Genomic DNA, 14010 nt, shown 5'->3' on the forward strand with positions numbered 1-14010 from the left:
CTTTTAAAATAATATTTAATATATCTTTTAAAAGAAAGAATATTATAAGTTCTAAAATACTGAAAGTTTATTTTTTTAATATTTATCTAAATTCTGAAAGCTAATATATTGTTTTCACTTTAGGAATTAAACATCAAATCCGTGTTCACTTTGGTTTTGGCTTGGACTGCCCAATACTTGGTGATCACAAATATTCACATCTCACCAAGTTAGCACCACAGGTAGGACTGTAATTACATGTGCTCTTTTTCTCATTTAAATGTTGTGAAAGGTTTTTGTATAAAAAAATATTGACTCTTTTAAATCTATACTCATTTTATTCTAGATATCTTTCTCAATCTGTTTGTTTTCATGTTTTTGTTTCATTAATATGACTTAATTTCAAAGTCAGTCACATTTTATGGCTGTAAGGTTTTAGATCATTTTGTGCCTTAAAACTATTTTTGTGTTCATGAGTTTTGTTTGAATAACCTGTCTGATTTTACATTAGTATTTAAATAAATATATTTAAAAACTACATCTGTGCAACATTCACTTGAATAAAATAATTTATTTGAAATACTAATTAGAATAATAAAATTATTTGCTATGTCAGTATTTAAAAACTATAAGTTCTGAAGTAAAACGGGCAGTTTTCTTATGGGAATACTGAAATGAATTAAATGACTGAAAGCTAAATTTGATTTCATAATTCTTTGTTTATTTTTTCTCATATAGAAACTACCAAGTGACTTGCTGCAGAAGTTATATGTCAGGCAAAGTAAAGTACGTTACATCCCTTTACATATTCATGCTCGAAACATTGTAGTACCAGAATACTTGGAAGGAAGGAATTTGTTTGTTATGGCTCCTTTACCTCAACACATGCTGAAGAATCTAAAGGCTCTAAAATTAAAAAAATAACAAATTTTCAATTACTTGAATTGAATATATTTAGAATAAGGAAATGCCATATTTAAATACTGATGATATAATCTTTTCATTTCAAATAAATGCATATTTTTTAAAGCTACTATTCTGTTACCTTTTTCTTCTAAAAATAACAAAAGTAAAACAAAAATTCAAAAAATGTATAATGTTTGTTTTATTTGTGTAAGATATAGATCTACTGAATCAGGCTGAGAATGAATTTTAACTATAATAAATATATTCACTGAAATACATTAAATTTCTTAACTCATATAAACAAGCAAAAATATACAGTGTAAATGATATGATGCATAAAAATACTAGAAGAATATATTAAGAATACATAATTAAAATACAGTAATATTGCTGAAATGCATGTATAATGCTGCTTCAACAGAGAACATCTATATGCACAGTTGCGGCAAATTTATAAAATTAGAATACAAATATCCAGTGAAACAAGGTGATGGAAACACAAAAACCAGATTTATAGATTTTATGCTTGTTTATTCATCTGAAGTAAATGTTATAACACAAATATATGAATTTACTCTGTACAGAAACAATCTCCAAAGCATATTATTATTTAGCACTAAAATGTAATCATTCACTAAGATTTTGGAAAAGAATTGCGATAAATATATAAGTATAATAAGCATGAACATTTATATTCTTTATATAGAGAAATAATAAATAAAGAAAAGTATTTTTAAAATAATATTTATGTGGATTTAATTTCAGTTATTATATAAGAGAGTAAAGCAATATGTCCCTCCAAGATGATTACTAAATAGTCAAAGAAAATGTAAAATTAACAGTTCCTGCAGAATGTGGAATGCGATAAATATTCTGATGTATTAAACAAGCATGTAAGAAAACTGGCTGAAACTTACTGAAAGAAATAAATTTTTATCAGCTGAAAATATTGCAAAATTTTATTATTTCTTTTATATGCATTAGATATTAAATAGTTAAAGTACAGAAAATATGTATTGTAGAAGATACTATCAGAATGAAAAATTTGTGTTACGTTAGAGTATATATCTCTATCATTTCTCTTGCATCGTACATCTGTTTCAAAATATGTGGAAATATTTTTAATAAATGAATGTGAATTGCAAATTTATGCAAAAAGAAAATTATATTACTGAAATAACTGATTTAAATATCAATATCAAATAAAATTTCTGCGTTGAATACTTAAAATTCATGAAAATTTTAAATTTTCAAAATATTTACAACACTTATTTTTGTCGCTTCATGGATTTAATAAAAAATCAATACACTAAAAAAAAAACTGAATCTACAAATAAAAATGTTTATTAACCCAAATTTATTAAGAGTCAAATTTTAATATCTGAAATATTTCCCTTTTATTCTGTCTTTTTGACTAATTTTCATTTCAGTTTAGTTGGCAAACGATTTTTAATTCATCTTATGTAAACTAATAAGAGTAAACATCAAGATTTTTTTTTTTTTTTTACATTCAAGTGTGTAATCGCTCTTTTAGATTTAATACTTATACTGCAATTATAGCAGTTTCCATTCATATATAATACTTTGAAAACTGATAACCTTAATTAAACACATGCTAACACACATACACACATGCACACACATATTAAAAACTGTAAATGCCACTTGAAGTTATACTTCTATGCCTCCAATGACTGATTTTCATTCATTATATTTTTATATACACGAAAAATATATCCATCAGAATGTACATGATTCTAGCTCATGTAATCAAGAGCTAAATAAATAAAAATTAATATTTTTGCAACCGAATGTCAAACATATCATAAATTATTTTAAATATTAATATCTACAAAAATTAACAATTTATACATATATCAAATTCACAGCAACTTATACCTTTCTGAAGTTCCTACAAATAACAGATTTCCATAATTGCATACTTATAATTGTTAACCTTTAAAATTCATATTAATAAAATAACACCACAAGAACAGGCAAATTTTTACATGAATACATTTCACTATTTCAACCATCAACATATTGTATGAAAATAATCTACCTCTTAAAAAAGTATTATTGATAATTTAGGCTGCAAGGCTTATTTTGGTATCTTTTTTATCATGGTTTGTTACTAAATTTATGCTGAATGAGTAGATTTTTGTAACTGATAGAAAATATATATAGAATGCATACTTAAATAATTTTTTACTTTCTGGCATGTCTAATTTATTCTACTGCAAAAAAGCATGCAGATAATCACAATTTAATCTGAAAGATTCTAAAAAAAAATTATATTTTAGTGTCACAAAAAAGTAATGCAAAGAAAAAGTGTTTTGCATCCCTTGAAAATTACTTTAGCCTGTCTTGAAATTTCTGATGTTTTGTAAAATATGTTATTTATTGATTGAATTTGGTAAATTTTGATTTGTTTCTATTTTCCATACATCATAAAATAATCTCTGCAAAAGTAATTCCTAAAATTTTTTTAAAAGTTATAAAATTTTATTTTTAAATTTGTTGTAACTCATTCGATTATGTAAAGCCATGACAATAGAATAAAAATAAAACTGCATACAAATTTATACATAAAATTGTTAGCACTTTCAATAAATTTTGAGCAGGAAAAAGAGTATGGTGGTTTTATACTCTCTGAATGTAATTTACTGATACACAAACTGGAACAATTTTATACTCATTCATTAAACAGATACTGCTTCACTTGCTTTTAGTAGCAATTCAGATATGTATTTTGTAGATTATGGGCTTTTAAGGTGAAACACATTTTCTTGACAAAATGCTAAAATTAAACTGATTCTAAAATAGTTGTTTCCTAATAACAAAAGCACATTGTTTCAGTTTTAAACCAATGTTAAATCAGTTATGCTACAATCTAGCACTAAACACTACTTGCAGGGTCTAGTCTTTCATATATTCTTCAATTTCTTAGCATACAAGAAATGTTCATGAACATTACTTTTGTGTGCAGAAAATTATTATCTAAATTATGCAAATTACTTCAAAATCTTATGAATTGTTTCAATCTATATAGAAATAAAAGAAGATCTGTTTCTGTAAATTTGGCAGTCCCGTTGAAACATAAAACACTTTGTTGCCCTTATATTTTATTGCGTGACCTGCATGAAGATTCTGAATTTCAAATTGAATAGAATGCTTCATTTTGAATCATATCTTTATTTTTTTTTAATTCAACAGAAATAAAAGCTAAAAAGATATGACCTAAATTTCTTTTCCACTTAAACTATTACTATATCATACAACACGTGTCATTTGTGAACTCACTATGTACTTTTAAGCCGTAAATATATCTTCATATATTATCACAAATAACGTCATGAAAGGAGGGCTTTTTATTTGGTATGATGTATGAAATTTTAAGGCTTGGCAAAAAAAAGGTAAAAATATTAACTATTTAAAAAACATTAAAGTTTTCTGATTTAGAGAATTTAAATGCATTTAATTATTAATTGAGGTATACATCTTAATCTAATTAATATCAAATTTGTATAAAAGTTTGCAAATGCTCAAATTAATAAGTTTTATAAACTTACTGCCAAAACATGAGTCTAATGAACACTAAAATTAGACAGAAGAAAAATATTTCATAATATAAAATTTTGCATATTGTACATTCTTTAATTTAAATAGGATGTGGAGACGTGAATTAAAACTATTACTTGTTCTGATGAACACTGTTTCACTATATTTTTTTAGGTAAAGAAATGATTTAAAATCAACTTAGAGCTACATTAAATATACAAAACACATATATTAATGAAAAACAAATAATTTGTACAAGACTAAACATTTACATGTTGACTGATTTCTTTGTGTTACTTAATTTAATTTCATAATGTATTTGAAACTAAAATTTTTAGCACCCATGCACGTATCTGCTACTTTAAAACAAAACTGAAAAATAAGCTCAAAGTTGAAAAGCTATAACTTGAAATATCTTGTGTAATGAAAATAAAATACACTAAAAATTAGTATCTGAAGGTTCAAACATCTAAATAAATTCTTCTTATATTTAAAGTTTTTATTAGTGGAGGGGGAAGAACTGGAATGGAAATAATTTATTTGTTTATCTAAAAAAAAAAGCCATTTTTAAGATATTGGAGAAGATAATTATGTAAAAAATTACTTTTAAATTACTAGAGTATTTTACATGCTATTTATTCTAAATTAAAGCTAGTTAAAATGTTTACTGCTAGATGATTAAAAAAAAGCATATGACATATAGTTTTAATTTCCAGTGTAATAGGCTGCAAAATGTTTTAGAATTTTTTGTCAGGATTTCTGGAGCAATATCATACTTATCTGCAGCTACACTGAGACTTCTAGAGATGATAATGGAATCCATAATAAATTTATTTATGACTATGCAACTTGTTAAAGTAGAATTCATTGATACAGCATTTCATAATGAAGTATTACAGTTGACTGTGTCTGACAGGAAAATTCAGTCTACAAATTAATTAAAATGGAGTTTAATTGAGAACTAATCCTTTTTAATTCATTTCTAGAATGGCCTATGGTTTTCATGGTTTTTCTATGCATCTATAATAATTACAAGCCATTTTTTAACTCAAATTGAGAAAAATGCATCTTTTAAATGCCTTATAATTAATTAATAATCTCAAAAATAATTTAAATAAAATACAATACTAAATAAAATCTTTAATTTTGCATAGCATATACATCATCAAAATCACAAACTATTTTCAGTAAAACTTAACTCTCTTACAGATTACTAAGTATGTTTCTGTTATAAGAAAGTATTTTAATAACACTAAAAATCTGAAAACATATGGTCATGAATATCAGTGTTGCATGTCTTACATAGTTGTATATAAAAATCTGAAAATTATTTTTGTGTCAGTTTTTTCTTTTTATTCTTCAGCACTTTTTATACTTAGAAGCTCTTTGAAATTAATATGTGCCATAACAAACCATTAAGGTATGCATAATAATTAATGACCTACTCAAATGGAATTCATATAAACTTGTAGGCTGCAGATTTAAAAATCTTCCTTAAAATACCTCTAGCTCTCAAAATCTATGAAGCTTGCTGAAAGCTTCAATTTTTTTATTTTCTAAAAATTTAGGTAAGAAAGAATATTTTTAAAAATAACACCTAAATATAAAAAACATGTTTTGTTGAAATATGCAGTAGTATTTTTATTTGGCACAGAATAAACAATTATGCACGCATAAGTAAAACTCGCACAGTACATTTTCCAACTGCATTTCTGTTCCCAAACTAAAATATCCAGTAAAAATCTAAATTTAATATATCATTGAAATTGCATTACTGGAATTTTCAGGATATATTTATTTTGTATGCGAGCTAGCTTAATTATCAATAATCTCAAGCAGAATATATGGAATTATTTAACTGCATTGAAAAATCTGTGTTTAAATATAATAGCATTTTTCCTGACTAATCTACATATCTAAATCAGTAATCATCAATCAAAAGCTGCAATTCAGCATGACTTATATATAACAAATTTATATAAAAACAAGCACAGATCTAAATTACATTGACAAATTAGTGATTAAAAATATTTCTCAACTCAATCACTATAATGTCATTCAAATATTGCTCATGAAACAATCAAAAAATGTAACACCATGCACATACAATTTATACACAATAAAAAGCTTTTGATCACTTCAGTATATTTTGGCAGTTTCTTTAGCTCTAATAATTCAGGGCTGCATAAGTTTTTGCACACATTAATGGAAATTAAATATCAAACAAAAGAGTAGGTGTTTTCAACCGCTCGAGGCGGCTGTTGTGGGGGATGATGACCAGCATGAGCTTGAACATTTTCAAGAGACTGACTCCTCACTCGCACAGATCCTTGAACAGTTACCACTTCTCGTAAATCAGGTATACTAGGCACACGATGAGCTGCAGCACCAGTTCGTCCAGGCTCTCCATGTGATGGTGATGACCGTGAACGAGATGATGCAGATTGTGCACCTTCTAAATTAACTACATATTCAGTTAAGGTTACATCAGATGCACCACCTGATTCTAAAGGTATAGGATGCTGTAGAAAATGCTCTAACATGTCAAATATAGTTTGAAACCACAAATGCTGTACACGACACTGACCTTCTGGGTTGATTGTCATACGTAAATGCTGCAATAAAAATATTACTTTAGAATTAATATTCAATACATTTATAGAAACAAATATATACATTCCTCATTTAACAAATCTAATACATTCTGGTCCAGCAACTGACTTTGTTTACACATATCAAAATGTCACTTAAGTACTTACACATTATCTCATGAATAAAGCAAGATGTCTATGACTGAATCAGGAAAGTTGACAGATATCCTGCCAAAGTTGTACCAATTGCTCCAGTGCAATTCAATTCTTCAATAATCCCTTTTCATTTATAAAACAATTAGTATTTGATCTTCTTTGTTTCTGTGCTTTAAAAAAGGCTTTTGTCAATTCCTACTATTTTGTTAGTCCCTGCAATTTTACTGCAAGCTCTGTTTAGAATGCTGTAAGTAGAGACTTCCTGCAGGTTATTATTGCAATCATATTACTGTTTTGTTGGAGATATTCAGCTGACCATATCAAGTCCATTTTTTAATGGTAGCCTCTTATAATTTTGAACATAATCCACTGTTTGCTGTTATGTAAAAGGCAGACTGATTTTTTTTTTTTTTTTTTTTTTTCCAAAATGAAAGGGGAAAATGCAGTAATAATAGTTAATTTATAAACAAAAAGTGCCTTATTCAGAATCAGCTGGATTAAAATCATATGGAAGTGCAGAAGTTATGAGTGTGTTACATCACACTTATCCATGACTGGCACTAAATTGTGCTACTTGATGGTAGTTTCATGGTTGATGGATAATATAGATGTACCATTATTTACCAGGTAGCCCAGTGCATTATATCACACTTATCCATGACTGGCACTAAACTGTGCTGCTTGACGATAGTTTCAAGGCTGATTGTATAATATATATTTACCAGGTATCCCAAAAAAAATCATGCCAATGCAACAAAAAGTGAAATTCAAATGGTAGGTGTCAGCAATCTCTCGGGATGGCATCAGATGTTGATGTTCCTATCAACCATTAGTCAGTGCAGAATTCTGAGGCATGTCGGTCATGCCAAAAGCAGTTCTGTAGGAACTACAATCCTAGAGTGAACATACAAGTGGTCAAAGGATGTGTTATTACGGCCGTGTTCAGTTTATGGGTTCTGATCTGGTAGATATGCTACACAAACTAATCAAAAATGTGCATTGTATTTAAAGAGACATCAGTGAGTCAGCGCAAAGCACAAAACTGGTTCAGTCAATTTGCATAAGATAAGAACCTCTGAGACGAGACTCGAATTGGATGCCTTTCCACTATCAATGAAGTCCTGTTGAAGGAGGACATCAAGAGTAATCTATACCAAACATGCAAGGAACTTGCACAAGGGTTCAGAGTGTCAGAAGAAACCATTAGAATGCATCTGCACAATCTCAGGAAGACATGGAAGCTCAGTAAATAGATTCCTCCTGTTTTGACCGAGGAAATCAAACTGCAAACCATTTGCTCGTTATTGCTGTCAACCACAAAAAATCTCCATTCCTGTACAAGATATTGACACGTGACTAAGAAATCGGTGTCATACAATAACTGTATATAAAAACATCATTGTTCATCCTCTGGTTCTGTGGAAATTTGCCCCCAAATAACACACTCATAAAAATAAGGTACTGCTCTGTGTTTGGTGGACCATCACTGGTATTGTGTAATTTGAAATGATACAGAGTGGCAAAACCATCACAGCCAAGGCGTACTAAACCCAGTTGCACTTACACGTCTTTGGAACCAGCCAGCACTAATCAACAGGAAAGGACTGATCATTCTGCAAGACATTTTGGCAAAAGTGACGAAGAAGGTAACCAACACACTTGGCTGGGGAGTTTTACCTCATCCCCAGACATTGCTCCATCCGACTATCACCTGCTCTTACCTAAGGATAACCATTTGCATGAGCAACACTTCTAAAACCAAGATGTTGTCATGCAGGCCATAGGACAATTTTTTGGTTCTACGAACAAGAACTTTTAAAATGCTGGATTTATAAGCTTATATCTCATTGGGAACATGTAACTGAAGCTGAAGAAAATTATTTTGCCGAATAAAAAGCATTTGAGCGAAATTGTTGGGTCATTATTTCTCACTGAAAACTATGGGATGGTGTTTTTTGGATACTCGATATTTGGCTTCTTCACATATTAACCTTATTAATATACATACCAACTTTTTTTTTAAAAAGGGATATTGTAAAAATGCATTACAAGATTTAATTTATAAGGCTGAACTGTAAGTGTTATTTAAATTACTTATTTACTAATAATTTTCATTAGCTCATGGAATTCTCAAAGCACTGCCATTCAAATTGAAATGTAAAAGATCTTGGCAGTTCTTTCGTAGATAACAATTCTCACTTAACCCTTTACAGCACGCTACCTTTTAAAGTCAGAATTTTGATTTAAAAAAAAAAAAAAAAAAAACAGGTAGGCAGTCTAATTAGGCCTAGAGGAGTACACAAGTAAAATTTTGTGAAGATAGCACTTATCGTTTATTTCTGTGGGTGTGCCGGCACACTGATTGAATAGAGCTTCGAAAAGAGGGCTGAAATGAGCATTGCTGTCAATGAACTGACCGATGAGATGAGGAGAAACAAAGAATACAGACTTTCAGTTGTCCTAGATTATCGGTGAGCCTGGTGTGGGCACATCTTGGGTTCGCCGTTTGATTTTAGGCAAGATTTCAAGGTAAAAATTTAAAATTAATATAGAATAAGGAGATTAGCATACAGCCAAAAAATAACATAGAAATTTATTTTAAGACAATTCCTTTTATACCCTAAAAAAAATCTGGAAGATTTCTTTGAAAAAGCAAGGTTTTAAAAAACTAAACATGGCTAAAATATATATGGACTGGTTTGTGTTGAGCTGCCATCTACTATAAATAAAGAAGATTCAGAGTAACCTACAAGTCCTTTTTCATTCAATTTTTCTGTGTGTACAGAAGGAAATTTTTAGGTATGTACAGACCGGACACACTGTGCCGCAAAGGGTTAAAACATAGCAGTCCTTAACTGTCTGCTTACATGAAAAGAGTTACTGTTTCTCTTTCTGAATACTTGTCTCTTTCCTTTGATACTGTTAGTCCAAGACAAACAAAATATACACATTTGCAAGGTCTCAAAATACTTATGATTCATCACAATTTTTTTGAAAAAAAAGGTTCAAACTGGGTAATTATTCAAATGTTTAATCAAATTATAAAATACCATATAAAAATTCAACTCGTAAAAGCCCATACATTTTTTCATTTGAACATCATAACTAAAACCACAATGGTAAATTTAAATTTTGATGAAACTGAGAATATTGTTCTCCATATGTCAAGCTGGTGAAAAGCAATAAGGGAATGAAAAATGAGAAGAGAACCAATTGCATGACTAATTCTGGAAGATGAATTGGCAAAAGCACAACTGGAAAATGCCCTTCATTTACGTGAACAGTTATTGATACTATTTAAGGTTAAAATTATATATCTACATAATTTTTTATGAAAATACTATTTACAGACATAAATTAAAAAAATTGCCAAGCTAGTGATACACATTTAGTGATATGATATTCATTGAATTTTATAAAAATCTATACTATACTGTGTGTGAACTCAACTAAGGTCTTCATCCAAACAGTGCTTACAGACAGTTTATCAGCAATCACAGGAAAACACATAGGATCATTATACTATCAATGCTTCATAAGTGGTCCAAAAGAATCGCAGGTCCCCCCTCCTACACTTTGAATAGAACTATCATTATACAATTTCTTTTAGTTTATTTATTTATTTATTTTTCAGTAGTATTTGAAATAAGCCTTAATCAAAGAAAGTCACAATGCTAAAATTTATATTTAAATCAATTTAACATTAGAAAATGAGAGAGAGACAGTAACATCTACTGCATTTACCAAAATTATTTTGTTTTTGAAACTGAACCATTCTTTTGTCAGATATTAATAGTAAGACAGGATTGGAAAATGGGAATATCTGTAATATTTCTACATTGGAATTCTAAAGGAAATCATTGAAAACTAAAATTCTAAAGGAAAATCATATAAAAACTTGTAAAACAGTGGATTGGAGTCCTACAAAATGGCAAAACTTATCCCAATCAGAAGAACTTCACAATGCAAATTCATAATTTCAATTACTCTATTGCTTTTATCACAAAATACACAATATTTAACCTTAAGTTGGATGTGAAGGGGAAAAATTTCCCACAGAGTACTGAAAGAATTGAAGACAGACAAAATAATTACACAACAAACATAACACAGATTGCCTTGCCTTCATTCTAATCGTCCAATCTTATAATACGGACACAGACTATCATTTAAATGCTTTTTGTGAAGTGAATATATAAGGTGCATTGGAAAATTATTACAATTGGAATTAAAATGGACCACTTCATTGGTCCACTGGAAAATTATTACTCTCCATTTCAGAAGAGAAAGAAAATGTTAATTTTTTTGTGGCACTGATCTTTAATAATATTTAACAATAAATATTTAATAATTTTTATTTTACAGTATGATTTCAGTCATTACTTATCAACTCTTGAGCACAATGGTAATTTCTAAATACCATTTTTGCAAAACGTCTTGTCCTTAGAGCCGGAGAAATCAGTTCACGCTTGGCTAACATATGCTTAGTTTCAAATTTTTCAAAGAGAAACAAGTGATAATCGGAATAGTGCCATGTTTGGAGAGTACGGTGGCAAAATTTCCAGTATTTATATTATCACAACTACCTTAGTAGACATAATCACAACCACCAAATTTTCAGAATATGCCAAACTCTTAGCACCATGTACATAACCATGCTCATAAAACTCCTTAAGCAACATCATAATTTTTATATGCATTCTTTTTGTTATAGTTAAAGTCCCAATGGTTTATATAAACAAATCATGATATTTTGTGCCTCAAACTTAATTTTTAAATAGCTAGTGTTGGCGAGATTTGCGAAATGGCAAGTCTCTGCAATTTTTCTTTTATTAAGTGGTACTGTGTACTTAGGGAGAAGAATGGTGCACAGAAAGATTCAGGGATGAATGCATTTTATTTTTTTAAATGTATCACTTAGTCTTTATTTAACAGTTTAAAATTTTTATTTTTAATTGCTAAAATATGTTTTTTTCATATATTGATAATTTTTGCCAATTTATTATAAACACTGACAGTTTGGGAACCAAAAAAGTCTTGAAAATCACAACTTGCACCCAATAAGCAACTTTTACCTTTTCATCTGTAAAAAACTGCCAAATTGCACTAAGGTGTTGATACGTAAGTACCAAATTTTCCAGTTTAGCTCTGCGAATTTCTAACAAGTCACCAAAGCAACATGTGGTCTCGTCTTATCATAATGCAGTACGATGTGCTTTCTACTGAGCATTATTGGCCTATTTTCTTTGACTGCTTTGTTTAAATCATCCATTTTCTGACAGTGTCTCTTCGAATTGAAATTTTTACTAAGTTTCAAAAGCTCATAACTTCCCCTCCTTGGGCATTCCACCATATGCACAGCATTCTCTTATTCAGACTCCAGCTTGATTTAGAGGTGATGGGGCAGGTTGTTCAGGCTCTTTTCCTTGGGTTTTTCATAGGTAATCCACTTTTCATCACCTGTTATCTGGTCCAAGAAGGGTTTGTACTTGTTTCAAGAAAGCAGAGATGTACATATGACAATTTAATCAAGCAAATTTTTCTCACTTCTCACCAGCACCCATCTGGAACACGTTTAGACCAATCACAGTTCCCGAATATAGTTTGCTGAGCTGAGTTAGGCTTTTCCATAATACCTAATATTGTCAAAAAAGGATTTTGCTCTACCATGATCTATTGACAATATTGTTTCTGATCAAAGATGGCTGTCCACAGCATAACTTATCATAAAAGTCGAAATGCCCTGCTTCAAAATTTTCAAATATCTCCTGCATATTCTATTCAAAACTGCATCTACACCAAAAACTTTCATTAAATTTAAATATGCTTCTGTAGTATATTTTCCTCATTGGAATTCGTACAAAAAAAGTGTCATAAATTAACTTTATTGATAGTCATGTTTACACAATCTCACTTAATGATGACATAAAACTCTTCTGTTTCAGTAAATTTAATTAATGCAATGAAATGAATAAATGCAATGAAAAAGAGAGACAGCCACATATATCTCAGATGATCATGAGTATATGTATCAAAATTTGAAATATTATGATCGAAAAAAACCTTCCAGTATAAATCTTACATTTAACTTCTTCTAGGACTACAAAAAAAAAAAAAAAAAAAATCTTTATTCTCACCTGGACGCCTATTCTATGATCACTGGATCTGTCTACAACTTGAGCGAACAATATTGACTAAAAAAAAACGGTATGGACAGCCATCACAACTTATCGGAGAAAGCCATTCTGTGGTCCTCGGTGGGCGGGTGGGTCCATTTGACTTTATTGAAAGGGAACAAGGCTTCAAGGAGCTTTAGATCAATCGCAGTACAGATGAGTGACGAAATTTATAGCGCGTGCTGGCTGAAGTTCTAGGAATATTCTCTCATTATTTCACTAACTCACATGCTGCATTTGTAGTTCGAAAATGACCAACACGCAGCGGAATATGCTGCTGTGTTATGTGAAGGAAAATGCCGTTTTTTAAGGGAAAAGTTAACGCAGGAATTTAGAGCTAAGAAATAAAGAGTGATATGGGATACCACAAAAGCAATGGCAAATAGATAAGAGTAAATGAATTAAGCTTACTTCAAATCCTTTTAGAAATAAACAATTTTAATCATTTAAATTCATAATATAATTAATTTGCATTACAATCTAATAGCAAACTAAGTTTTTTTTTTTTTTTTTTTTTTTTTTTTTTTTTTTTTTTTCCCATGCTTACATTAAAACTGTTTTCCTGCAATTTATTTTACAGTTACTATTGGAAAAATATTTCTTTAAAATAAGAAATTAAAAAGAAAATATTTCTTTCTTAA

At 29.3% G+C, this 14010-nt stretch overlaps 2 protein-coding genes across 2 annotated transcripts in view; one reads left to right on the forward strand and one right to left on the reverse strand.

The window, feature by feature from the left end:
• Window positions 1-1013, forward strand: part of LOC118199189 (uncharacterized) — a 30857-nt gene extending 29844 nt beyond the window's left edge. The window contains exons 8-9 of the mRNA XM_035370994.2: window positions 124-221; window positions 718-1013. Of these exons, the coding sequence (XP_035226885.1) occupies window positions 124-221; window positions 718-903 (284 nt within the window). The 3' untranslated portion in view covers window positions 904-1013. The remainder of the gene's footprint in view (window positions 1-123; window positions 222-717) is intronic.
• A 4548-nt stretch (window positions 1014-5561) lies between these two features.
• The window catches only part of Lnk (SH2B adapter-like protein Lnk), a 43473-nt gene continuing 35024 nt past the window's right edge, over window positions 5562-14010 (reverse strand). Inside the window, exon 7 of the mRNA XM_035370997.2 lies at window positions 5562-7061. Coding sequence (XP_035226888.1) covers window positions 6666-7061 — 396 coding nt within the window. The 3' untranslated portion in view covers window positions 5562-6665. The remainder of the gene's footprint in view (window positions 7062-14010) is intronic.

Source organism: Stegodyphus dumicola, chromosome 1, assembly GCF_044657685.1.
Source record: "Stegodyphus dumicola isolate Sdum_Otavi_A_Nest chromosome 1, ASM4465768v1".
Classification (NCBI taxonomy): domain Eukaryota; kingdom Metazoa; phylum Arthropoda; class Arachnida; order Araneae; family Eresidae; genus Stegodyphus; species Stegodyphus dumicola.